Here is a 26,197-nt window from a genome sequence, read left to right on the forward strand (position 1 = left end):
TGGAGGGTTCATTCGTGCATGACAGCTCATGGATAGCTGTTCGGCGGAGGTTGGGGGCTTACCATTGTGTTTATTCTTTGCACGCGTCTCCCGTTATATTTGATATCTGCCCTGTATTTACTTTGTAAACCGTTTTTATTTGGCGGTGTTTTGTCGCTGCGAAATTTGGCGGCTTAGCTCCCAGGATTTGTCCAGTGCTCGCTGAACGCCCTGTGTCACTTGCCGTCGGAATACATGTACAGTAGGGGCTAACAGGCTATTAGCTAATTAGCCGGATAGCTTGTTGGCTAACCAGCTCGCCAAAATTCTCCACAGCAAGTCCCACCCTCCACGCAGTGCGTGGTCGTCGTGCGGAGCTGCAGCCGTGAAGCGGTACTTCCCCACCCCCTTACCCTTAACTCGGCCGGCTTCGTTGTTACTTGTTACAACCTCCGACGGGGCTAGGAGCAAAGCTAAACCATTAAGCCCTAGTACGTTAGCAAGGTGACGCCAACGACATTGTTGGCGCTACGTGGGAAGAGACGTGTCTTCTAAGGAAGGATACGTTCGCTGTTCTGTTCTCATCACCTCGGCGGAGGGGTTTGGCTTCAAGAAGCGGCGGAAAACGAGAGCGAACGAGGAATACTACACGGCGAAGCGAAGGAGGGGACTGGCTGGTTTAGCCGGTGAGATTGAATTCGCATGTAAGTGGACCGCTTGCCACGAGCTTTCCCCGGCGGTTTATCCGAACAAGAATCCGCGATTAACCGGCAGACTGCTTGTGTTCGCTTTAACTTGTCCATCCGTTGAATGGAAAATAAACCATTAAAGGGTGGCTTTACTCCTCGCTAGCATAAAGCTAGCTCACGTCCGGATGCATGGCGAGACAAGTGCCGTCACACGCACACCAATTTGCCCGTTTGCATTTGGAAGTTGAGATCAACTCTGTTCGGTGTCTTTGTATCTAAAAGGCGCCGCCGCCTTACCGTAACTGTCACGAGTATTAGTCTCTATTTCAGCCCAGCCCAACTTGACAGATCTGTGTGTTAGAACGTGTATGTATGTTTGCATGTGTGTGTGTGTGTGTGTGTGTGTCTGTGTGCACGCGCGCGAGAGAGCACCCTCATGCAAAATGAGCAAAAACCTAACCACTGACTGTTTGTCTGATGTTCCGTTCACCCCCATCCCCTCCCGCATTGGCAAACGTTAGTCTCATATCTGCCCATTGCAGCTGTGGGAACTCCATGTTCCCTGGTTCAACGCGAGATAATACGGCCGTTCAGTGTCAATGTCAGACAACACCACAAATCGTCACTGCGTTGCACCCACTACCTTGGATTGTCAACATCTGACTTGATAATTCTTTGGTTAACTTGGCAGTGGAATTTCAGCTGTCTTTCAAAATCCACAGCGTATGAAAAAAGCAAAACTTTTGCCATGGACACGAAAACCTTGGCTTTGCAAACCTGCAGCAGGGGCCTGTTTTAACCTTGTGGCCGACTCATTTTGATGATCCGATTGATGCCCCTAAGTAACAACAACCTACCTTGACAATGACCTCTCCTACCACAGATCGAGAACAAGCACTGCGACTGAGCCACACACACAACCATGAGTATTGAAATACCAGTGGGCTTGAAGGAACTGCTGGAGGGCTACACGGTGGAGGTGCTTCGGCAACGGCCGTCGGACCTGTTGGAATTTGCCGTCCAGTACTTCACCCGCTTGCGGGACACCAGGAGTCAAGATGGGGCCAGCGAAGGCGGCAAGATTGGAAAGGGGGTGATGTTCGATGGAGAGCCGATGCAAACAGAGTCCAATGGCGACGATGACGAAGATGACGACTCAGACTTTGAACGTAAGTACCACTAATTTTGTGTACACCAATCCTCGCTTGTCGCTGGTTGGACTGGGTATCGATTCAGATTTCCAAAATCGATTAGATTCACAAGGGCCCGATTGAATTCATGATTCACTTTGATTGATTTTCACTCGGTACGAATTTTACTTTCATATGGAAGACATTCTCACAGGCAATGGTGCAAATAGTAGAAACTATCTCTAATTTGGTGCATTTGTAATAATCTTAATATTTACATGAAGAATTTAACCCCTTTATAGCGACATTAATCATGAATGTATTTTTGAATACGATGAAAACAATGATTTATAACAATTCCAACCACAGGGCAGGCTGTGTAAATAAAGTGGCAAAACCCACTTGAAACTCATGACTTTCACATTCCTATCACTGTCTCCCAAAGTTTCATTGCTGTCTTTGTGTTTTTCAAGGCCAATAATCTTCTAGACATCCGCCTTCAAGTTGATGCTAATTTCAGTGCTTCCGCCATGTTTTGATATTTGATATCCGCCTGTTGTTGCTATTTATTTATTTTATTTAACATATTTATATATTTGTCTTATGTAATTTTATGTAAATTCTAGCTGTGTGTGTTCAATACTACATGTTGCACTGTGGTTGAGAGAGGAAAGTAATTTCATCTGTGCTGTATGTTACACATAGAGCATATTTGACAATAAAAGCTGACTTGACTTGATATGCAACTCCCGCATCTTGGCGAGATCTCATGTGATGCGAGAAGTCACATGAAAAATGGGAAAAGTCCTATTGAAAGGATCTCTTTATGGTTTTATGAATCTATCGAGTGATGTAAAGGAAAATCTATTCGAGATATGGATTTTTATTTTAAACCCAACCCTAGTCGCTTGGTATAGGGACTGAGCCCTAACTCAAATATTTTGTTCTTTTCTACAAAACTTAGCTTGTAGCAGATGTGTGCACATTTTCAGCATGACATCTCTGATCCACTGGTGAAAGGACACTTTGATCCTCTCCTCTTTCATCTATAACTGCTTCAGACAAAGTATATGCAGAAAAGTGGTGAAGATTGCACGACTGTCTGTGTCTTATGTGTTGTGTTGTGTTATTTTTGTTATTTTGACTTCAAAATGGCGCCGCGAGAGTGGCTGCCTTTCCAGCAGCTCCTATATTTTGTTCTACTTCTTCCTTTCATAACTTTGCTGCTGTGAATTGGGAATTTCTCCATTGCGTGACTAATAAAGGGTTTCTTATCTTATCTTATTGGCCAGGGCCATCTTGTGACGTCTTAGGGTGCTGCAGAAAAAGTACAAATTTAGCCGAGGTGGGATTTGAAACAACACAGTCGAGGAGGATGGAAAAAAAAAAGTTGAATAGTGGACCATGAACAGATGGCAGTTCCTTGTGTACATATTACCTAATGCCGTGGTCGCAGATGTTTGTTTTTATTATAGTATAGAATTCTAGACACTTATTGTTTGCATTTATTCCATATGCTGCTAAAATTGATTTGGAGCGCGGCGTCTATTAATCTGGAAACGATGGCTTGGTCATGGGTCTCTCTCCCATCAAAGAAAGTTTGGGTTGTCATGTGCGTTTATGAAGCAACTGTGGTTTCAGCCTGCGGCTAATACCCACAACACACAGCCACTGGAGAGCTCAAGCGCCGGTCTCAAACCCGGATAAATGGGGGGGGGGGGTATGGCGTGAGAAACCAAATCTTATGTAACATGGTGTGAGAAACAACTTATTATGGATACCTTCAGATTCCCTTGATTGGCAGATCAGACAAATTGAGAGCTGTTTTTTTTTCTTTTTAAATCATTGTATACTGTAGCTGTGTTGTAATTGGCGGTGTACCGATCAGGGATTTATGCTGCCAATTCCGATAACGAAGACTGAGATCTGACGATACCCATTCCGATCGTATTTATTAACTGCCCAATTTTGAATTCATTCTAGAGTTCTATCGATAATTTCGATTATATCCTGTTTTTTTTTTTTCAATCAATGGGTGAGTCCGATTTAAAATTAAAAAAAAAACTTTAATTCCCATCCCTTTATCCAAAAACAGGACATTATTTCAAAGTGACAGTGCTGAAGATGCACAAACAAGTTCTGATTCAGTTGCTGGTTGTCAGAAAATAGGCAAAAATTCTGATCATAGCTTTCCTTTGTAAAAGCAGATGTTTGCATGTGTCTCTAAAGTCTGTTTTCAAGGACTACAGAAAAAAATTACTGTTGAGATGTGCGTCAGATTCCTTGTAACAAAGGGGAGCAAATTGACGGGGACTGAGTCGAAATATATATATCTGCTGTCAGCGTCAACACCTCACCAACTTCTAATGCCATTACATTTGTGATTTTGAAAGCTCGTTAAGATGTTCTCCCTCCAAGGTATCTTTTGATGCCGCGGATGCAAACTTAACCTCCCTCTCAAATCGCATACGATTGCCACCCGGTATACATGTTTGCCGCTGCCGCACGTCTGTTCAGTGCGAAGGAAGGGGAGACGAGGGACGCTGCACAGCATGCAGGTTGGTGTCTAGTTGGTATGAGCTGCGGGTGGTAAGCTTATATGATCGACACCAAGAGACTGATTGAGATATGCCAGTCAAATACTTTCCACAGAAATCGGCGAATCATGATCATTGGCTGATCGATCGCAGAGCCACTAACTATTTCTTTGATATTCCTTTTTTTCCCCCTCCAATATGTGAATGCCATGCCAGACTTGTTGACTTGCCAATTGGGGACAGTCACGTGAAGCGTTTTCCAATAGTGTTGCCTGTATTTAAAAAATGTACTGTACACTTTGTTCCTCATCAACAATTTGGATTTTTTATTATTTAGTCATTGAAGCCACCAGAGACTACGTCAAATATTGTTGGCCTTGACCCGAAACCTCCCCTGTCACAATTTTGTTAATTGAATTTTTTTTTTTTCACAAATCTAATCCACATGTCTGGATCATATTTCTTCAATGGTTTTCGTCATTATTGCCCAATCTAAAGTGTGGAATATGGCTTGCTCCCTTTTACGATGCCATGGTCATAGTTGAACAAACATGCCGCCTGTGGGGTCTCCTGAAAAGTGATGGTTTTGGAGAAAGGAGGATTCAGGCCGACGCCAGAGAAATGTACTTCTACTTTCTCTTTTGAATTCTTCCTGAACAGGAAAATAGTTGAGACTGCCGTGAAATTTCTCAGACCGCACGAAATGACATGGTTATTTAGGAATTTCAACTTATTCAAATTCGTCCGATTGACAAAAATCAGTCCAAAAAAACCCAAAAACCTCCACATATTGTACATACTCTGATCTCTCCTGAGGATTTTGTAGACTCAGAGGAGATGCAAGCTGCTCCACTGCACTGCTCTGCTCTGTGTATGCTGCACAGATCAGCGTGGCCTACATCTGTTTAGCTGTGGAGCCGGTGTGTGTGTGTTGTTTTGTGAATGAGATTTCTTCAATGCATTTTCTCAGTGGGTTGATCTTTAATGGACTGTGAATCTGCCAAAGGTTTACATGTCTTGGAGCCATTATTAGGTTGCCAGTTACCCTAATTCATGATGCCCATGGACGGGGATAGTCATAGGTTAATTGATCATTATGTGCTTGGTTGATTATTTATCCTTATATTATTCCATCTAATTAAAATTGTATTCACAAAGTCATGAGTTAATTAGTCATTCATCTCCACCAACAATATATCAAGGACTTTTTGCCCATTCCTACACCATAAGCAAGGAATGATTGGCTGGCTTTGGTGATTGGCTCAGGGTAAAAGCGCAATTACTGTCTGTTTTTTCTTTTTCTCTCTCGCTCTTCCTCCCTCTCGCTCTCCCTCGATCTTGGCATGCATACATGTGGGTAAGTGTGTGTGTGTTTGACAAATGTTCAGCGTACCTCCGTATGTGTGAAAGCCAGCTGAGCTGCAAGTATTTCCCATTCAAATTCCAGTCGGAACATTTTGAGTAACACGCATTCCGCGTTCAGACTTTCCTCAATCCAGCGCGTCGGTAAAGAACACTGCTTGAAAGTGTTGTGCTTTCTTGCCTGAGCAGACCTTATTGCACACACGACATGAGATTATCCAGCCAGGCTTGCAACACAGCCCCAAGGCACATATCACACGGGGTGACAACACAGGCTTATAGAGCTGTACGCATCATGTGTTCTAGCCTGACCGCTCTTATGTATGGCCTGCAGATAAAAAGTAACTCATGCTCAAACGCTGATCTGCTGGCCAGAAATAAACTTTCCAAAATGACTTTCACCAATATGAGATGGTTTCTTTAACATTTACGGGTAACTCTTATGATTTACAGTGTATATGCCGTTGGCATGGGATCAAACCCCCATTTGTCACATATCGGTAAATCTTCTTCACAAATCAATGCTATTGGTCAATCCACATGTGAGTGTTCCATCCATCATCGATCCGTTATCTAGCACTTATCCGGGGTGGGGTAGCGGCGGCAATAGCTTCAGCAGGAAGCCCAGAGTTCCCTCTCCTCTGCCACATTCTCCAACTCTTCGGAGACATCCCACGGCAATTCCAGGCCAGCCGGGGGACTTAAGGCACCTTTATTGGAGTTTTTCGAGGCGGTTCCAATGGAGCCTCTTTTTAGAACCATCTCAGTAGTGGTTCTAAAGCGTCGGCCGAGCAGGGCTGTGTCATCACTGTTATCTGATTGGCCGATACAGCAAGGAACTCCGCCGCTCATGCCCATTTCCTGGTTTTTGACAAACTGCCAGCCGGCCGCCGGCAAAATCATTCGAAATATGTGCACAATTAATATAGTAGCGTTTGACATCTGCGAACTAAATTTCCAATTCGTATGTACTAATGAATGCATTTTTGAAGATTAATGTTAAAAATTGTTGCCACATCATGCTGCCACAATTCATTTTTGAAATTGTCCCAAAAAAACAAAAAGCACTTGCCAATAGTCCTGCACAATATATCGAAAAAACATATCGTGATCATGAATATGCAATATGCATATCACAAAGACATGCAGTCGTAACTTTTATATGGATGGATGCTTTTATCTGAATTTGACCAGTCCAATGGGATTTAAAGTACGGATTGCCATCCTATAGGTTAACAGTATCTACGGGCATTACAACTAAGAATGGAAAAAAAATGTCTGACTTCTTAGAGAGGAATGCATTCACAGCAATTCAACCTCGAATAAGTGAAGGCAAAAGAATGGATAGAAGTATGCAACCTTTCATAACTTTGCTGCTGTGAATCGGGAATTTCTCCATTGCGAGACTAGTAATGGTTTTCTTTTCTTATCTTACTTTTTAGACAGAAGAGAATTGACTTTCGGCTGGCAAACTTCACAGCTCCGTCCGAGCTTCGCTCTGCGACTGCTTGCAGACTACGCTAGGGTACATATTCCAACCCCAAAATACAAATCGGCTAAGAGAAAAAAGGCTGCCATCCGGAACTTATTCCACACCGTCAAAAGGGCGGCTTAATTGTCAGGTCTTACGATATGGTGCTTCTAAGATTTTGGAGAGGTCGTGTAATATATATTTTTTCTTATTCAATTATATGGACTCCCCTTACTTTGCCCTAGATGAGCAAAGCAGGTTTGTGACAGTCATTGCTCTGCATGTTCAATTTGTCCTCCCTTTTTTTTTCTAATGTCTATGAGACTTGAAGGTGCCCTCCGATCATAATCCAATTTTTACCAGTTTTCTGCATGGCCAAATGAGTCTGTGACCTCTCTTAAGTGAGACATCTATACATTTTGTGGATTGTGGCCAATAGCCAATACAGTAAAACTCCTCTACAACGAAATCATGTTTGCAGCAAGAAACCTTTCACAACAGGGGACTTTTCACTGTAGCAAATTTTATCTGACGTAAACACTAACACGCACAAAAAATGTATATGTGTACTTTTTAATTTTATTCCAATAGTGCATAAGTATGAGCATACACTTATTTGACACTTCATAAAGCCAGCATAGAATGAAAAAAAAGGGAAAGACATTGCGAAATTTACGATCAGCATTAACTTTCACTTACATCAATTTCTTGCATAATGTCTTTTATTTTGCTTCCTCCATCTTTCATTTTTATTACCTTTATCTCGTCTTCAAGCGTTAAAGCTTTTCTTTTCTTAACTCCTTGGTATGCTAAGGTCCGTTTTGTCGCCGTTTTAGCAATGCAACGTTCGTGCTGCGGCTGAAACATACTTTCTGTAGTACTGCGCATGTGTAAACCAGTGTGGTGGTTGCTGTTGCCATTTCCGAACGAAGCAGTAGAGATCGCAGTGGCATGCTGAGGTTGGATTAGACTTTTGCGGAAGGCTTGTTTTCGTTGTAGTGAATCTTGTTGCGAGGCAAGAGCAGAGAAAAATATTTTGTGTAACGGAACAGGGGGACTTTCCATTGTAGGGGGAGCAGAAAAGTGGGAATGGCTTTCATGCATGAAAATGTTTTCACACTGGGGGGGGGGGGTATTTTCGCCCATGTAGGTTGCATTGTAGAGGAGTTTCGCTGTACAAGCAAAAGGCTCAGATTTGAATTTGGCGCCTTTATGATGGAGGAGGGTTACTCATTACTCAAGTACTTGCCCACTTGGTGTTCGATACATGCCCGCTCAACTCTGAAAAGATGACGGCGACCATGCGCAGCTTCTAAAAGTTTGCTTCAACTGCCAATCTCAAAGGAGTTGAGGAATATAATGCACCAATAGATTTTTGGGGAAATTCCCGATGCATTTTGAAAACCAGGCTTGTGCTGTGTTTGGTCACTTTTTGTGGACGGTTGGTTTCCTTAATGTTCACACTACACACTTATGTTTCCCGTTCTTAAGCAACATGCCTACGCACTGACAAACATTGATCAGTGTCTCACTTTCCACCGAGACAACAAAATGAAGAGACACAACGGCCACAAGATGCCCCTCAGTGGCAAGCCTTTTTCTATATTAGGAGAACAGAGACCCAATCGGGAGTCCAGCTAATTTACATAATTGAATATATATTTTTTTTAATTTATAAGAAATCTGACTGTTCCATGCCTAAATTATTTCTGACCAGCGAAAATATCTTGGAAAAGGGGCCTCCTATTTATTTCCAACCCAAATTATCCTGCAAATCCCCATAAAAGGACATCAAAGATAATTTTTAGAAAATCACTTAAATACAATGTCCTCCAACCGATGACAAACTGCAGTACATTGCGCCTACTTTTTCATTCTTTCACCACTTTGCTTTTTCTGATAACATAAGTCCCCCCCAAAAAATATCAATTCAATAAATGTGTTCCAACTTGTCTTACGCACAAACTCTTGTACTCGATATCCCAGTCTCCCTTACTCTGTATGGTTGACCTGGATGTATGAGACCAATCTAATTAGGCAAGATGGCTTACAGGGAGACAAGGTTATTATAGGATTTAGTAGAACTGGCTTTGCCATTCCAAGTCAATAGACTTAATATAGGTGGAAGCAACCACAGTGAACAGGTTAAACATGAATGGGCAGAAGAAACTGAATGAGGAATTATTGATTGAAATTAAGTGAATGAATTGTTTGCTTTTTCAATCCGTGTGTCTAAAGGTATTATTGGGTGAAAGTTTCTCTTTTTATTTTGGGAATGCCTCTCAATGAGCATCAGCCAGCCATTTAACCGGCGTCAAATGGATTTTTTTTCGTATTTGTGAGACTCCCGGGTCACAAAAATAAAGTAGATACGCTCTGCCCGAATGTGATTTTCCACCTTGAGTGCTTGCACAGCAAAACATGCCGATGCATTCCATTTTCACATTAAAGAGGACTGTGTCTGATTCCATGGTAGGGGAGTGCAAAGCTTTCGAAGGCCAGCCCAGTGATTCGGGATGAAGCTCAGCTTTTTTTACTCTGATTAAGGGTATAGAGAGAGGTTGCCTGAAGGTGACAATGGCCTGTTTCAATAGCTTTGGAGAACACACGGGTCATTTTACATCCATAGGAATAGATCCATGTACATGTTGGATGAACTCAAGCTATTTGAAAGATGTTCTTTGGGTGTTCTTTTTTTTTTTTTGTGGCACCACAGAAAAAATAAAATTACTTGGACAAGGAAAGCGATTACAAGTGAAATGTCATCAAGGAGGGATAATTATTCCCCACCGTGCTTGGTACTCGGGTTTGATTTTTATGGACAGTCAACCCTGGCCTATGTTGTTGTTCACTTTGGTGCACAATGCCAATAAACTCCACCACTGAGGAATGTGACTATCCACTCGCACAGCTTTATAAGAAGGGTGACGTGAAGGCACATTTGTTCCCAGCCCCTGTTTCATAATTTTAAGCAGGATCGGATGAAAATGAAAGAACACTTGAGTGTTTACTCGCTAACAGAGAGTCTAAATAATTCACCTCTCATTTGAAGTTAATTTGGATCCCGTCGAATGTGTTTGGTGCAGTCCCCATAGCTGGTACAGCCACAGTTGCCATAGAAACTGCTGGCCTTGAGCAGCTCGAAGCCAATCCCTCCCGCCCATGACTGCGATAGGCGGTCGGTAGCCTTGTTTCGTTTTGATTTAGATAGTCAGAGGTCACGACAAGTCCAAAGCCCTTTCCTTTTCAAATGTTGCTTTGTATGTCTATTCGCAAGGCCTGAATGTAAGTGCTGCCATATGAGGAAAGTCGGTGTCTTATTTTTTTAATTATTTGTTTCTCAGTGAAACAGAAGACATGCAGACAGCTACAAGGCTATTGGATTTAATGACTCGGCTGTAAACATGCTTGAGTTTGAGGAGGTTTGGACTTCTTTTTGACTGTAAATGGTCATGTAATCAGAGATCAGCTTGGCCTTGTTTATGTTTCACCACAGTGGTTTGAGGAGCGCTTGTTCCGATTTCCTACCCACTGACTGTTCACAATTGTATTTTTCCTGCTGCAGATTACATCCGGTGGTGCGATCTTTTGTCACACTGGCACGCATTACACAGTGTTCATCCGGGAGAATGAAACTATGAAATTTTTACGTTCTGAATTACTCTTTCAATGCTGGTGTCACACAGAGCCAGCTGATGCAGCCTGAAGGGGTTGCCACAGTGGAGGTTTGTGAGAATGGGTCCCTTCATGTCCCATTTGAGCTTGGAAAAGCAGGGGGGGAAAGAAATCGCACAGAACCAGATTGGGTGAGCTGGGAGGTTGCTCTGCTCCAGCATGGTGTTCTTCTTAGCCAGGAAGTGTTAGATGCTCAGGGCATTGCTTGCAGGTGCGTTGCCATGGTGAAGCTGCCACGAGTTGTCCTACCACAACTTCTGCCTCGTCTCGAGCACTAATGAAGCGAACGACATAGGTTCTCCCTCTGTGCCGGTTAATCATATCGCTAACAACGAAGGAGAATGTCTGTTGCTTGTACAGTGGATCGGGTTTGACATACATTGCACCACTGCTTTTTGCGGGGGAAAGATTCTGGGCCGGGCCGTTAACAGCGAAAATCCAATCGTGATTATGCAATTAGTGTTACAAAAGATACAGTGGACCACTGTATCTTTTGTAACACTCGACCTGGAAATTTCTGACACGCTTCCTAGACTGCTAACAGCACCCAGGAGACATGTGTGTGTGGTTTCCAGACACTGCGACACAAACGACAGATTGCTTTTGCACATCGTTATACATGGACTAGTGTTGTAATCCTTGATTGATTAATTGCTATTGTTACCTATTGGTTGTGTTTTATTCAAAGCTGAAGAATGGGCACATTCTTCCTTCCCCACAGTAATAGAAAACACAATGTTGTTTTTTTTTCTCCCCAACTATACTGTACGTTTTAGCACGGTCAGTGTTCTATGTCCTGCAAGTAGAAAAACTTGTAGTCACTGGGAAAAAAATGTGACACGTTTTGGAGGTTAAATGCTTTGACTTTGACCCTACCTCTCGATGGATTTGAAAATCCTTAGTTTCTTTATGAGGACAAAAGCCTTATCTGCCAAGAGTTTTATTTTGGAGATCCGGGAAGGCGCTCGGGTATTGGGTGTGGAATTCTCTGCTGCCGCGTAATAATATGACATTTTTTAAATTCACTTTAAAGCAACACATGATAAGAACAGCAAGTTGCTGTTTTTGACGACTGGGATCCCACTTTGGCCTTGAAAACAAAAGTCCTCCCGTAAACTCTGACATGGACTTGTGCGATCAATGCAATCTTTCCTCCTGCCAGTTATCAGTGAGAACCTTGCGTAATGGACATGACTAGAGGACATGACATAATTTATATAGAAATGTTGCAACAATGCAGGTGATGCATGCATGTAGATGGGCTAGAATCCAAATGAATGCAAAGCAGTTCTTCAAACCATCAATGTATTGTTATTTCAGAGCAGGTTAGATAATTCATGTTTGTGCTCTACAAGACGTTATCCGTTTACATACTTACATTTTTACGATTTGGAGCCCAACCAATTATTCATCCAACTTCTTATCCTTATTAATGAGCTGAAGCCTTTCCCAGCTGACGAGTGGTGGGGTACACCCTGGACTGGTTGTCAGCCATTTGCAGTTCAAATACAAACATCCATTCATACTCCTAAAGACATTTTAGAGTCTCAAATAACCCTACATGTATATTTTTGGAATGTGTGAGCAAACCCGGGGACCTGCAGACAACTCGTGCAAGCAAAGGCAGAACATGCAAATAAGTCCACACAGGAACGTGGATTTAAACTCCCAATTGAAGATGAGAGGGATGAAATAAGCGCTTGTACACCGTGCCACCCAACTAATTCATGATCTAAAACGCTCGCAGTCGCTTCGGGCAAAAGTCATATCGATTGAGATGTTCATTTCCTCCGGTCCCAAACTTTCTCGAGATTGTAGTTGCGGTCGGAGTGAGCCACTGGGAAAGGCGATGAGCGTGATAAGTGACCAGTGGAGATTGAGTGGGCGGGAGCAGAAGAAACAGTCTGCCGTTGGGAAGGAGATAAACACAGTAAACAAGTGGGAATGTCTCCCACCCTTATTTGTGACAGCCCATAGCTCATTGGGGTCCCAAGGCCCTGGAGCCCCTCCCTGCTGGTGACCGCTCAATCCCAGTGGTTGACGAGTGCATTTCAAACATCTTGTCACACCAAACAGCGATTGGGCATTATTCATTTTGTTGCACAAAATATCTTCTTTTTTTTCCAAATGTTGCCGGGGAATAGCTGATATAGAACGTTTAAGATGACGAAAAAAAGGAGTCCAAAATAAGTCCACTGTGCTCCATGTTTTGCTTAAGGCCTCCTCAGCCATGTTTTCCGTATTCTTGCCCCTCTGTTTTAGAACTGTTTTTAAAATGCTTGTTGCACCGCCTTGCTGTCATATGATTCAAACAGCCGCTGCAAAGAAACACTTCTAAGGAAGGCATTACCCCTGCAAATATTTGTCTCATTGCCCGCTCAATGATCCTAATGTACCGTTGAACTATTTGTTTGCTCCGTCCATTAGGCAGATGCAAGTTTGTTCAACTTGTAAGAAGTGATAACAACGCGAGGCATTTTACTGCGGTGGTCCCGAGGGACGAGTTAAATGCAGAGAAGCAAAGGAGCGTGTGTTACAATGTTTTTTCATGTGATTCAGAAAGATTCACCCCATTAAATAGATGTAATATATCAACATTAAATTGCAAACATTAGCGAGAGCTATTACCTGCAATCAAAGCTTTATTCCCTTTGTCTTTTTTTTGCATTCGATAGCCATTGCTAGAACAAATGAAATCATTGTGACTATTGAAAATTGCCCGACCAATTATATATTCCTTCAACCTTCCTTGTCGTGTCTCTTTGTCCACATGCCTTCAATATAATCATGCTATACCGTTCAAGTTTTTTTTTTAAATCCTCTTTTCTTTTCCACGGTGAGCTCACTGTTCATGTGTCCCAACTTACTGCTATTAACTAATAAATAATGTGTCGCATTTCCAGATATTTCACTCTGTTAAACCTTCTGGTCAGTCATTTGTTTCGTCATCTGTGTAAACATACCGCCACTTTTTTATTTTTTTTTTTGGCTCCCTCATCTTGTTTCCATCCAACAGTTCTGATATGGCACATTGTGAGCAAGAGGACGGTGGGGTGGGTGGGGGCGATTGCGAGTGCTTGCGAGAGGGTTGGCGGTGGAGGAGGAGGAGGAAGGGGGAAATGGAGGGACGAGCTGCCACTTGTTCCAAGCTCGATATTGGAGAAGGGAGTTGGATGCAGCTAAGAAAGGACGAGGGGAGGGTGAACGGGGTATGGTTGTTATGGCAATGAGATCCTCTTTGTGTTAGGTTGCCAAGGCAACTTCAGCCGTACATTTAATACAGCCACGAGCATCGTCACACTGCCACCAGCGCCGCACAAACCGTCTGACTGTGGGGAGAGCGCTTCACACTTGCTGCATGCAGACTTATGCACCCACACAACTGAACACACACACACACACACACACGTGCGTGATCAAAAATATTTCCCGGACTGCATTCATGTGAGACAATATACGTGTGTTCAGCACCAGGCCTGAACATAGAGTGGCAGTCAGGTGACTTTAATTTTCATAAATCTTGTTTGTTCTTGTCTCTAGGACTCAATGTCTCTGCTGAACTTTTTTTTTTTCCTCCAGAAACATGCAGCTCGGTGCTTAATGAATTCTTCTTTAGTAGCTCCTTGCAGTATTCGGAAAAAAAGCAGACTTTAAAACAAGACATGGTATTTTTCCACAGTGCCAGTAGTATATTTTGTATTTCAACAACCTGTATGACCTAAAAAAAAGATTATCATCTGTACACGTCTTTTTTTTTTTTTTTAACCTGCGCAAGTGCAAAAAAAAGCATTGGAGTTCATGCATAAGGGATGTTTTCACAATTGTTTGTGAGAATGGAAAAGCACTATGAGATAGTTGGGCGATTAGGGAGGAAAGCGAAATCGGAGAGGCTTAATTGATGTGATGGCTGGTGCACTGGTGTAAAATTATTCAACTCATTTGTGAAGTTGGACAAGGTAGTCATGTCTGTTTTGCCATTTTGATGGCTTTTTGTTGTTGTTGTGTCAAGCTCATTCAGGCATTGTGCAATGTTAACAGCACAGTTTGAAGCAAAAGTAATTAGACTCGTTCCCTTTTCAACTAACCAACTGGCTGTGAAATGTATAAATGCATATTTCCTTTTCACAATTAAAAAAAAAATACCTTGGGTGATCCTTGCTCACCCCGCCGTAATCGAGCACCCTATGGGTTGCCATGAAGGTGAATCTCGTTCACCTCTCACATGTGCAATAATATTATGAACATTATGACAAATAGTAGAAAAGAGTGTCCGACTCTCACCCTTTCTCAGGTGTGTGAGGAAAGTGGCGTGTATGTATGATTATCTTCCAGTCACTGAGCTTCACAGTCTCGATCTAATGGGCTCTGACAGGACGGTAATACGGTAGCGGCACATTCTTAATGTGTGTCTATGTAACGTGTGTCGCAAGATGAGAGCCATGCCACCCGCTTGATAATGCCCGATGAGTGTTGGCTTACTCATCATGTGGGTTAATTGGCTAACTTTACACACACTTGCCCAAATGCAAAAAGGCATTTGAAGGAAATAGAAAAATAAATTGTCAAATCAATGCACAACTATGTATCCACAGACACACACACACGCATCCCGCACACTCTTTTGAATGGCCTCTTAATTATTCCTGATGCATATTCATATCCGGCAGCGTCCCCTTCAGACAGCCCGATGAATACTACGATCAACGGTGCAGCAACACGCAAGCCACGAGCTCGAAATTTGCATTTCCTCAAATAATGGACACCTCTCGAATAGAAACGGGTCCCCTGCCTGCCAGGGGACCTGCCACTAAGGCGATACCAATTCACACGAATGGGTGTTGGAACAAAACTCCAAAAACTGTTCCCCAGCCCCTACAAGTCCCCCTGTGCTCCATTTTTTCTGTCCACTGTCAACTTTGAATATTGAGTGTGGTGGTTTTCGGTCCATCAATATTCTATACCACTTATCCAGTACAGGGTTATGGGATGGGGAGGGTCCCATCGAGTGTGAATTCCATCTGTTAATGAGACTGTGAAGCCACTGAAGAATAACCTTGGTATTTTATCAGAGTGAAATTAGTTGTTGCCGTCAGAGCACGTCACCAGCATGAAGACCTTTTCTGACAGGTGTGACATTTTTATTTACCACTGTGTATTCAACTTGTTTTTTTAAAATCTTTCTCTTTAGCCAGTATCATTCTGACTTGTCTGCTTTTTCAGCCCTCTGATTGCTTTTTTAAAAAAATCCAATTTTCCCTTAGAATTGCATTGTATATTCATTAAAAACAGATTACCCAGGTAAAACAAACAAAAAAAATGGCATCATATTCGTTTGTATAAACTCAATGATATTCATTTGCCCCTCCCCATTCTTGTCTCTTTGCAGCCCCGCCACCAAGCAGATTCAACAGAAGAGTGTCAGGTGAGATTCCTGTGTGAGTGCGTGCCTGCGGGTTCACCATTGTATCTTTTGACGTCATGTCCCTTAAGGGCTATTCACACGGACTATGATACTGCATACTTCATTGCGTAACAGGCCCTACTGCGGTGCGCGCGCATATTGTGTTGCACATGCACGTCCAACACAAGTTGCAGATAAAACTGACGGCCTCCGTCACTGGCTCCTATTTTGTCACATTGAGTCTATATGCATCTGCATAGCCTGATTACAGGTAGCTGGAGAAATATTTGGCCAGTGACTGTTTTTCAGATCGTTGTCTTTATAACGCTGTGGATTTGAAGTAATGACCAAAACAAACCAAAAAAAAAAACTAAAACCAAAAAAAAAACCTCCCAAGTACCTCAATTTTCAGGGGCATTGGACAGTATTTTGACAGTCAACACTTGTAAATACAGATATGACATTTTTAATTTAGGTTGTGAATCTTTAAGACCTGCGAATGGCTGGCAACCGGTTCAGGGTGTCCCCCGCCTACTGCCCGAAGACGACTGGGATAGACTCCAGCACCCCCAGTGACCCTTGTGAGGATAAGCGAATCGCAAAATGGATGGATGGATCTTTAAGGCAATGAGTAGTTCAAGTCTGTAGCCAGAAGCCATCACCAAATCCTGAGTTTCCGGCAGATACTATGCCAGGTCTTCAGCCACATCCAGTAAATAAAATGCAAATAAACTTGCAGTAAGCCCCCCCCCCCCAAAAGTAGGCCGCCATAGAGTACCGTATTTTCCACACAAAAAGGCGCGCTGGATTATGAGGTGCACCTTCAATGAATGGCCTATTTTGTAATTTTTTTCATACATTGGACACAATCTACAATGCATCCCCTAGATGGAGCTAAGCTCAAGGAAACACCAACAGAACGATCAGATGTCAGTAAAACTTATTTAATAAAGCAGCGACTCATTTCACTTAACCAACAGCAAGTTATAACATTGACTCGTTAACGTTGAACTCTCTTGCCGCTGCTCTATTTCCGTGTTCAACTGCGTAACCGATCGCCTTAAGTTTGAACTCTGTGTTGTTAGCATGTCTCGAGCAAGGAGCCATTTTGGGGTTGACATATGACCAGAATGACCATACACAAGGCACATCGGATTTTAAGGCGCTGTGAGCTTTTAAGAAAATGGAAGGCTTTTAACTGCGCCTTTTAGTGCGGAAAATACAGAAGTCAAAATGTACAATCAAGAGTCGCCTTAATGAATGTAAACGTGTAGCGGGTTTGTACACACACTTAAAAATGGGTTGCATGCAGCGTAACGTGGGTGTAATTCCTCAACGTGAAGAAATGTCACGCTAGAAGTCTGCACTTCAATCTTATCTCTAACCCATTGTGGCAGTGTATAAAGGCAACAAAACAATTGCGTAATTATCGGTCCAGTGCCTGTGAACTATCAGTGCCAGTGTCGTGCGTTTGGCGTTTTGTGTCACTGTTGGTGTCAGTTGTCGTTTGTCAATGGTACTCTTGTTTCCTCTCATTTCATTGTTCTGTCTCGTGTTTACATACGCCTAATTGACTCGGTAGCAAGCTGCACTTTGATTAGGCTGTTGGTGTGTCAGCTGATGTTTATCTTTACCACTGTCCCAACATTGCTCAAGACTCTGCTGTCTCTTGCTCAGCTTTACAAAAGGCCCCTGCTGCTGGCAGCGGGGATTTAATTCGACTATTTTTCAGTTTTTTTAAACCTCTATTGGTAGAACAAAACAAGTTCTGAGCTCATCTTTTCAATTTTAAATGAGCAATCAATCAAAAAAAAAAAGTCATGCCAAACTTAGTATTTGCAGTATTTTTTGTTTATAGGTTCCTCTCAGCAAAAAGTAAAACAAAAAATACATTATGCCTCAATAATTTCAACCAACATAGCTTCATGAAACATTACATACATTATTTTCATGCAATAAAGAGAAAAATAACATTTCAAAATCGAATATCAATTTTATCATGCCCCTCTTAATCAGAAACCTGTATCATTCCATGACCCGGATGATGGGTATTCAGCTGTGGTCTATTTTGCGAATGTCTAATCTAGTGGAATTATTGAAAAGAATGGGTATCTGCCTTCCACATCCTCTGTGACTTGAAAAATGGCATTATACATTCATAAGATCCAGCCGTATTTAGAAGTGGTGTTGAGTGGGTTTGCGGTAAGTGCAAGGCCACTTTCTGAAGGGAATGTATGGCTCATTTGAGGCCACTTTAAAATCAAAACTAATGTACTGTATTAAGATAAAGTAATAATGTTATCGCCAGGGGAAATGTTTTGAGATGTGGCCATGTTAATGGCCTGTCACCTTCATATGGCAACAACTAGTCTACAAGTGGACGCGTATAGAATTTCATGGGTCGTGTTAGGAGTCAGAATCACCAGATTTGGGCCAAGACGGTAGTATCTGTGCCCTGTGTTCATTAAACCGCCGTTTGTTTGTTTGTTTTTTCGACTCACTCCGTAATTTCTGGAGAATGCAACATAATCATATATTCTACACCACCCCCAAAATCACCCTTAAAAATGCTGATTTCCCTTTGTACTGTGTATTACCAGTACACGCTCCCCTGAATTTCTGCCATCCATGTTCAAAAATGTTCGTATCAGCCGTGTGGTAATTTGATAGATTGGCTTTGCTTGTGCGCAGACACTTCTGTATTTGCATAAGGAGAACTTCTCTCACCATGCTAACAGTTTCGACTGTCCACACTCAAGCCTTCCTCGGAACCGCTTCCTGGACAGAAGCCCTCTCACGTGACGCCACAAAAACGACCGGGAAAAGAAAGTCCCAGCAACCAATCCTTATCAATTCACTGAGAGCGTTGTGAAATCGCGAGGTGGTCAAATCGACTTGCTTTGGAAAATTCCCTTTGCTATCGGAAGAACCTACTCTTATACAAAACAGGACATCTGTTAAGATGTGGTTTGATTTACGCCGCTCTCCTCCTCCTTCTGCCAAACCCGTTTTGGGACAGATCCACTTACAAGGCCATTGTGAGCAGCAAAACTTCTACACGTTATATATACATTCGTTAAGATGAGACGTTACAAATCACATTGGAATGAAAGCATACCTTTTTCATAATCGTAAGGTGCTGGTAATAGTCTATTCAATGTGACAAATACTTATTTTCCGTGTATTCATGTATAATACCCCCCCCCCCCCCCCCCCGCCCTCTAGATTTTCCGATTTTGGAATTTTTATTTCCAAGGACACGGGGTCAAAAAGTGTGTCTCAACCGTAGTTGTAGACAAGGAACAGACCAAAGAGTCATTGCTGGTCACTTAAGTCCAGAGAGATAACACTATCATTTAAAAAAAAAAAAAAAAGGAAAAAAAGTCCAGTAATGTGCAAGTGAGATCGAAGAAGAATTCAGTGCAAATGTTTCTTTGCGTGACTTTTCCAGAGTCACCTGATGTCAGTTGACTGTGCACACATCAAAAGCAAACATATATATATATGCTGAATCTTATTTTCTGGAGTAATTGATATTGTGGATTGTAGTTCAATCTAATCAAATATGCGTATCCCTCGACCAGTGTGTGCGGAGGCATTCAATCCAGATGAGGATGACGAGGACACAGAACCCAGAGTGGTTCATCCAAAAACAGACGAACAGCGCTGCAGACTGCAGGAGGCCTGTCGGGACATCTTGCTGTTCAAAACACTGGATCAGGTAAAGAATGGGAAGGATGATTTGGCATGCGCGCACACTAATTGGAAAAGGTCCCTTAACCCCATTTCTCTTTTATTTGTCTTTTATTATTGATGGCGAAGTAAAACCCCCGAGATCCACCCATGTGTGGGATTTTCCCAAAATTCCAAATGTGTCTTGTAAAGTCCATGCTCTCGATTTATTTGCATCTGCCTTGGAATGAGAATGTATTTTCCCGGCTGCGATCCACAGTGGTTATCACAGTGATATATATCTCTGACATGATATTTGCTTGTACCCCAGGGATGGCATGATTGTCTTGAGATTGCGTGTTCTTGTGAAACATGGAAAAATGTCACTTCATGCGAACAAAAAGTGGCTTCTCTCTTTTCTTCACCAAATCCCCTCCTTGAGATAAAGTAGTTTGAGCTTGCCTCCCTCCAGGGGCCTTACTCACATGAGCAATGTGCCTTTTTTTAGCTTCTAGTTCAATTCCACTGTTGCGCCTTGCTTCTCGTCTTTCTTTTTTTTTTTTTCCTTTCATGGGTCTGACATGCTTCTTCTTGTCCTTCTCATCTTCACTTTAGGAGCAGTTCTCTGAAGTGCTGGACGCAATGTTTGAATTACGGGTTCAGCCCCAAGAACATGTGATTGACCAGGGAGACGATGGCGACAACTTTTACGTCATCGAGCAGTAAAGATACAAATAGCCTCACTTTTCAGTTTTCCTTTTAAGATTAATGCAGACCATAATTGTGACACGGTGCAGGCCCAACGGTCTACTAAAAAAAAAAGTTAAGGGTGGAACACCTGCCAAATGAGCAAAATAAGAACTACCAGAGGTTTTAAAGGTTATTGTTTTCCCCCACCGTACTCATCAGTACAGTGCAGTGAGAGTCCACTGATTGGGATCTTCATATCTACATACACATGACCCAAATCTTTGTTTTTGGTGTTTTCTCTGCGCGCCATATGTAACGATGACCTTTAGCAGCAGCAGCAGCATGCCTGCCAAGTCATACTATCCCAGGGTGTGACCAGCACTGTTAACAAACATAAATGTTACATCCTCTACAGATGCATTCAGACTTGAAATCTGGATTCTCGGACTAGTGAGTGCTCTATAAAGCGCTCCGGTATGGTACACATGTTTTACTGCGAATCGGTGGAGTACAGATAACGCTACATCCATACATTTTGCCTGTTGTTTATCCTAATTAGGGTTATGAGTGAGCTGGAGCTGATTTTACTGCTTAACTCATATTCCACAAATGCAATATTAATCAGAATGTCGTGTTTGTACTCATAAGAAGGGTTGCATAGAACTTTTTATTATAAAGGAAATTTTGGGATTGACTTCCCCTTTCAGGGCTTTTTTTTTATTTTATTGATCACATGAATTAATCTAATTTTGTGCAACACTGGATTCTTATTTTTCTGTCTTTCTGCCATAATCATCAAAATTGAAACAAATAATGGCTTGAAATATTTCACTTTGTCGTGAACTAATATAACCTTCAAGTTTAAGTTTTTGAAACTCATTATTGAAACAAGTGAACTTCCCTCGATATTCAATTTTTTGGGGGTCTGCAGCTGTCTATTTGTAGTACACCCAAAAAGGTCTTGGTTTGGAGAAGCAGAAAGTTTCGTTTATCAGTATTTATCTTGACCAAAAAAAAAAGTTATCCTGTATCCCAAAAATATTGTATCAAACTTTTGGAATCTCCTAAACTTGTTTAAACTGTAGCCGCAGGTCTGAGGTGCAATGCTTGATTTTTTTTGTTTGTTTGTTTGTTTGTTTTTGTTTTTGGTCTGAATTAGTTGAATCACATTCTTTTACTGTGGACAGATTCAAAATCTCTCTCATTGTTTGATTTCTCAATCTCCAGGGGCGTGTATGACATTGTGGTATCGGGCACATGCGTGGGTCAGTATGACAATAAGGGCAGCTTCGGGGAACTGGCACTCATGTACAACACACCACGCGCGGCCACCATCATCGCCACCCAGGAAGGGTCGCTATGGGGGCTGGTAAGAGCATCTCCATATGCCATCGTTCCAAACTGAAGCCTTTGTAGCTATGAAGCTGATGATGTCTCTGAGGAGAATATTCTGATGCCAATCCGGGTCATCATGTGTGGGATTACTTGTAATTGTCCCTTATCAGACTCAACATACTGTATGTTCTCAATGCACTGACAGTGAGGCCCGTTAAACCTTGAGAATGAAATGAAATTCTTCTTGAATGGAGGAGGTGCGCTGCTGTCCCCCCCCCTTGTGGGCACAAAGGGAAAGACAAGTCAGACACTTTTGAGAATGCTCTTAGATGATTTTTTTTTTGGTCTCTCCTCCACCCTTTAGGATCGTGCCACATTTCGTCGACTCATTGTGAAGAACAATGCCAAGAAGCGAAGGATGTATGAATCTTTTATTGAGTCTGTGCCCTTACTGAAGTCCCTGGAGGTGAGTTCAAGAGTGGAACGTCAATAAATCTGTGATAACGTTGGTAAACAATAGGCGCCAACAGAGTGGCTCGCCTGCTTGTTAACGCCATGCTCTGCGGTGCGTCTGTCTTCAAGCGTCAAGAGGAGCCACATCTGTGCCATTAGCCTCGTCCGGGCAACAAAGCTAAATGAATTAGCCGGGCTCTCGGCGGTCAGGTTAACAATGTCTGAATTTCCACCGCTTCTATTTTTGAATCAATTTAGCAGTTGAAATGTGAATAATGGCCAGCATTCCGTCTTTCTCTGAAAAATGTCACACTTCTTTTCACTTGATACTTTACGCAGTCAAACTGTGGTGGTCAAGGAGGCGGCTAAAATGGTCACTTTAGCTATTTCCCCTCGTTTTCCAGTCATTCTGCCTCAGTCAATCACAAGCATTTGTTTAGATGTGGTTTCATCCGAGCATGCGAGCGCGTGTGTCGTCAAGGTAAAAAGGTCTATAGACAGAGACATGTTTGCATGAGTGACGGAATTCCGTTCCCAGCATTTCTCTCTTTATCTTCCCTCAACTGATCACCCACCGCATTAAATCTGTGCAGTTAACAGAGAGGATGAAGATTGTGGATGTATTAGGGGCAAAGCAGTTCTCAGATGGTGAGCGCATCATCACACAGGTAAGCCCCCTCACATTTGACCTCATCCACGCCGAGCATGATTGTTGCTTACCTGCTATGTTACGTCAAGGCATCTGCAACCTGGACTAGGGCTGAATCACTTTGAAAAATAATTGAAATGCGATTTTCCCCAATTAATCTGTCTCAATATAATACCGATACATAAATGTTTTGGTTGTGCTAAAATAAAGGCAAATGAACCATGAATTCATATGAAAGACAATGTATCGACTTCACTGAGCCACAGATACAATGACAGAGTTAAGTACAGTCTCCGTGTTTACCTATCTGTTGTTGACAGGGAGACAGTGCTGACTGCTTCTACATTGTAGAATCTGGGGAGGTCAAGATCATGATGAAGAGTAAAGTAAGTCGAGTTTGCGTTTCGCAGCTTTCAGTTGGTTGATTTCTAGATAGAGGGATATCCAATATTTATTCAATCTGTTTACCAAAGAGTTGAGGCAAGAGTTGTAGTTTCTCTACAAAAAAGTGTCTGATGCTTTCAACAAACGCTTTTCACAACTCTCTGGATCCCTAAAGTCTGTTAGCATACATTATATTAATCCATTTGTTTAGCATACAGTGTGCAAAGTTGCGAAAGCGAATGTATTTTTCGAACCCAAGCCACTGTATCGGCTGACTAGAGCAGTCTACCAAGTTGTTTCTGTGTGAGTCATTTTGACAATGACAACCCACACTCCCCATTAAAATGGTTTTGCCAAGCAACAGAGGGAATCACGACTGTCGGCTCGGCTGCCTAGTGCCTCTCTTGCTTCGGGGGGGGGGGGTTGTGATACACTCGCTGGTTGCTAACCTTTCATCCTCTTCCCTCCTCTAACACCGTACAGACGAAGGCAGACCATGCAGACAATACGGAGGTGGAGATAGCGCGCTGTAGCAGGGGTCAGTACTTCGGGGAGCTGGCCTTGGTCACTAACAAGCCCCGGGCTGCTTCAGCCTACGCAGTGGGCAGTGTCAAATGTTTGGGTAAGATCAAATACACTTCTCCATCTCCCTTCAATACATTTGTCCGCAGAAGTTGTTTTAAAGTGGAAGGTTTTTTTTTTTTGGTCCCCCCCCACCCCCAGAGTTAATGGCCTCAATAAATGCCTTTTCAAGGGATCAATATCAATCCTTTTATGAGGAGTACGCAATGCATTATTTGAACCACAGCTGTGCAAATGTTTTTGTGACGAATCGCCTGCTAAACTATACAATACAATACATGCTGATTTATATAGCGCTTTCACAACAGCGGCAGCTGTAACAAAGCGCTTAACAAAACAGTTAACATAAAGTAAAATAATAAACACAACACATAACATAAAACACGGACATTGAACCAGATGTTGTCGTTCAAATATCAAGACTTTTGACATCTCAATAATGCTGTGGATTGTGACTCTCATCCACTCGCCTCTTTTGTCACTAATAGAGCGAATTTATTGCATTACAATATATTGTCATTCATTCATTTATTCTCTTGAAAAGGGATTCACTACTCATACAACCAAAGTTCTTGTCAGGCAGGCTTAGAAATAAAGTAACATGATAGAGGTGCCTCCCCTTATATTTTCTTAGTTTTACAATGCTATAAATGTTTTTTTACGTGTCACAATGACTGTGTTTTTGGATGCTGAAATGGATTAATAGCATTTAAATTCATTTTAATGGGGAAAATCTGACATTTTATTAGTAATTGGATTCATTTAATTTAATTCAAACTCATACCAAATTCGTTTTGACGCAAAATGCTTAATGTGTTGCTTGACTAGATGTTTTAGTTGAGTTAGTTGAGTCCACTCTCACGTGTGATGCACTCCTCCTTGCAGTAATAGACGTGCAAGCCTTTGAGCGCCTCCTGGGCTCCTGTAAAGAAATCATGAAGAGGAACATCGCCCATTACGAGGAGCAGCTGGTGGCCCTGTTCGGCTCGAGCATGGACCTGAGAGACTGAGCCTCCCACTCCACCCTCCGTGCCTTCTACCACACACACACACACACACACACACACACACACACACACACTGGCAACACAGACGCATAATAAGCTTTACCCATACTGTCTAAACATGATAGATTGTATTTGGTTCACATGGAAAGGAATAAAATAGATTTTTTTTTTGCACATACACTGACACGACCACCTGCATATTCACTTACGCACGCACTCCCTGATAAATATACACACATGCAGATGGTAGGCCACATGCTTGGGGTTTTTTTTCACATCAGATTCAAGATTTCAGCACGAGTGTCTTGGCTGTATGCAGGCAAAGCAGCGTTCAGACATAAAACAAATGAATAAACAAGCACACAGACGCACACACACACACACTCCATTCACAATGTTTTCCAAAAATGCATCACCACTCGCGCTTTCTATGGCAGTCTTCACTATCACAAGAGCATTTTAACAGCTCTGAGTTGCCTCAGCCAAGGACACACACTCCGATACAGGTGGGTACACTAAGTCAACACAAAACCACATTGCAAAAACACAAAATTGAGCTGACAAACTAAAAAAAACAAAGTTTAAAAAATGCAAAAAAAGTTTAATGAAGACTAAAGTTTTAGAAACATTTTATGAAGATAAAAAAACAGAAGCTTTGATAAAATATTATTTAAATTATATATCTATAAATAAATAAAAAAGAAGTGTTTCCTCCCTGAGAGGCCGGGGTGCAGAACAATGTGAGGGCACTCCATTTCTTCCTCGACTGTTGTTGAGTTCAGTTAGTGCTGGTGATTATTACAGTACCACAGAGGAAGTGGTGACATCCTCCATTTCTCTGACTTTATTCTATCGTTGACGCCACACTTCATTGTATTGAATTAATTATTCATGTGTTGCTATCATATTCATTTTTTTTGTTTTGACCAATTGATAATTTCACCCTTAATCTCTGTAAAAACACAGAAGAAAAGCTAATAAAAATTATTAGTGCTTATTTCTCCTCGATTATCCTAAATGAGTTGTCCTGGATGAAAAGAAAACAAAAAAAATAAAGGAAAACTTTTGTTAAAAAACGGCTGTCTCCATAATATTTTTGAATACTGCAGTTGTTCTGTTAGAAATTATTTGTTTTTGGAATCAAAGTTATGAGATGATATCGAACGGTTCAATGAATTTCA

General features: G+C 42.1%; 1 protein-coding gene across 2 annotated transcripts; it reads left to right on the forward strand.

The window, feature by feature from the left end:
* On the forward strand, positions 1–26,092 carry prkar2aa (protein kinase, cAMP-dependent, regulatory, type II, alpha A). Of its 2 annotated transcripts, none has more exons than XM_086108416.1 (11): positions 1–665; positions 1,552–1,837; positions 16,230–16,265; positions 19,829–19,965; positions 20,532–20,638; positions 21,834–21,975; positions 22,306–22,407; positions 22,988–23,062; positions 23,364–23,429; positions 23,911–24,049; positions 24,895–26,092. In XM_086108416.1, exons 2-11 carry the CDS (start codon positions 1,591–1,593, stop codon positions 25,017–25,019), a joined length of 1,176 nt encoding a protein of 391 aa, XP_085964542.1. In that variant the 5' UTR covers positions 1–665; positions 1,552–1,590; the 3' UTR covers positions 25,020–26,092. The 2 variants fall into 2 exon arrangements, with proteins under 2 accessions (XP_085964542.1, XP_085964532.1); XM_086108406.1 differs by having other exon boundaries at positions 2–683.
* Positions 26,093–26,197: the final 105 nt, after the last annotated feature.

Source organism: Hippocampus guttulatus, chromosome 1, assembly GCF_054856545.1.
Source record: "Hippocampus guttulatus isolate MCC_2025c chromosome 1, RoL_Hgut_1.0, whole genome shotgun sequence".
NCBI classification, from domain to species: Eukaryota; Metazoa; Chordata; class Actinopteri; order Syngnathiformes; family Syngnathidae; genus Hippocampus; species Hippocampus guttulatus.

Bases quoted from the DNA above. Each gene is read 5' to 3' on its own strand.
- prkar2aa (XM_086108416.1), top strand. From the start codon at position 1,591: ATGAGTATTGAAATACCAGTGGGCTTGAAGGAACTGCTGGAGGGCTAC. The intron at 22,408-22,987 runs GTGAGTTCAAGA...AAATCTGTGCAG, and splicing joins CCTTACTGAAGTCCCTGGAG to TTAACAGAGAGGATGAAGAT. The intron at 23,063-23,363 runs GTAAGCCCCCTC...TGTTGTTGACAG, and splicing joins GTGAGCGCATCATCACACAG to GGAGACAGTGCTGACTGCTT.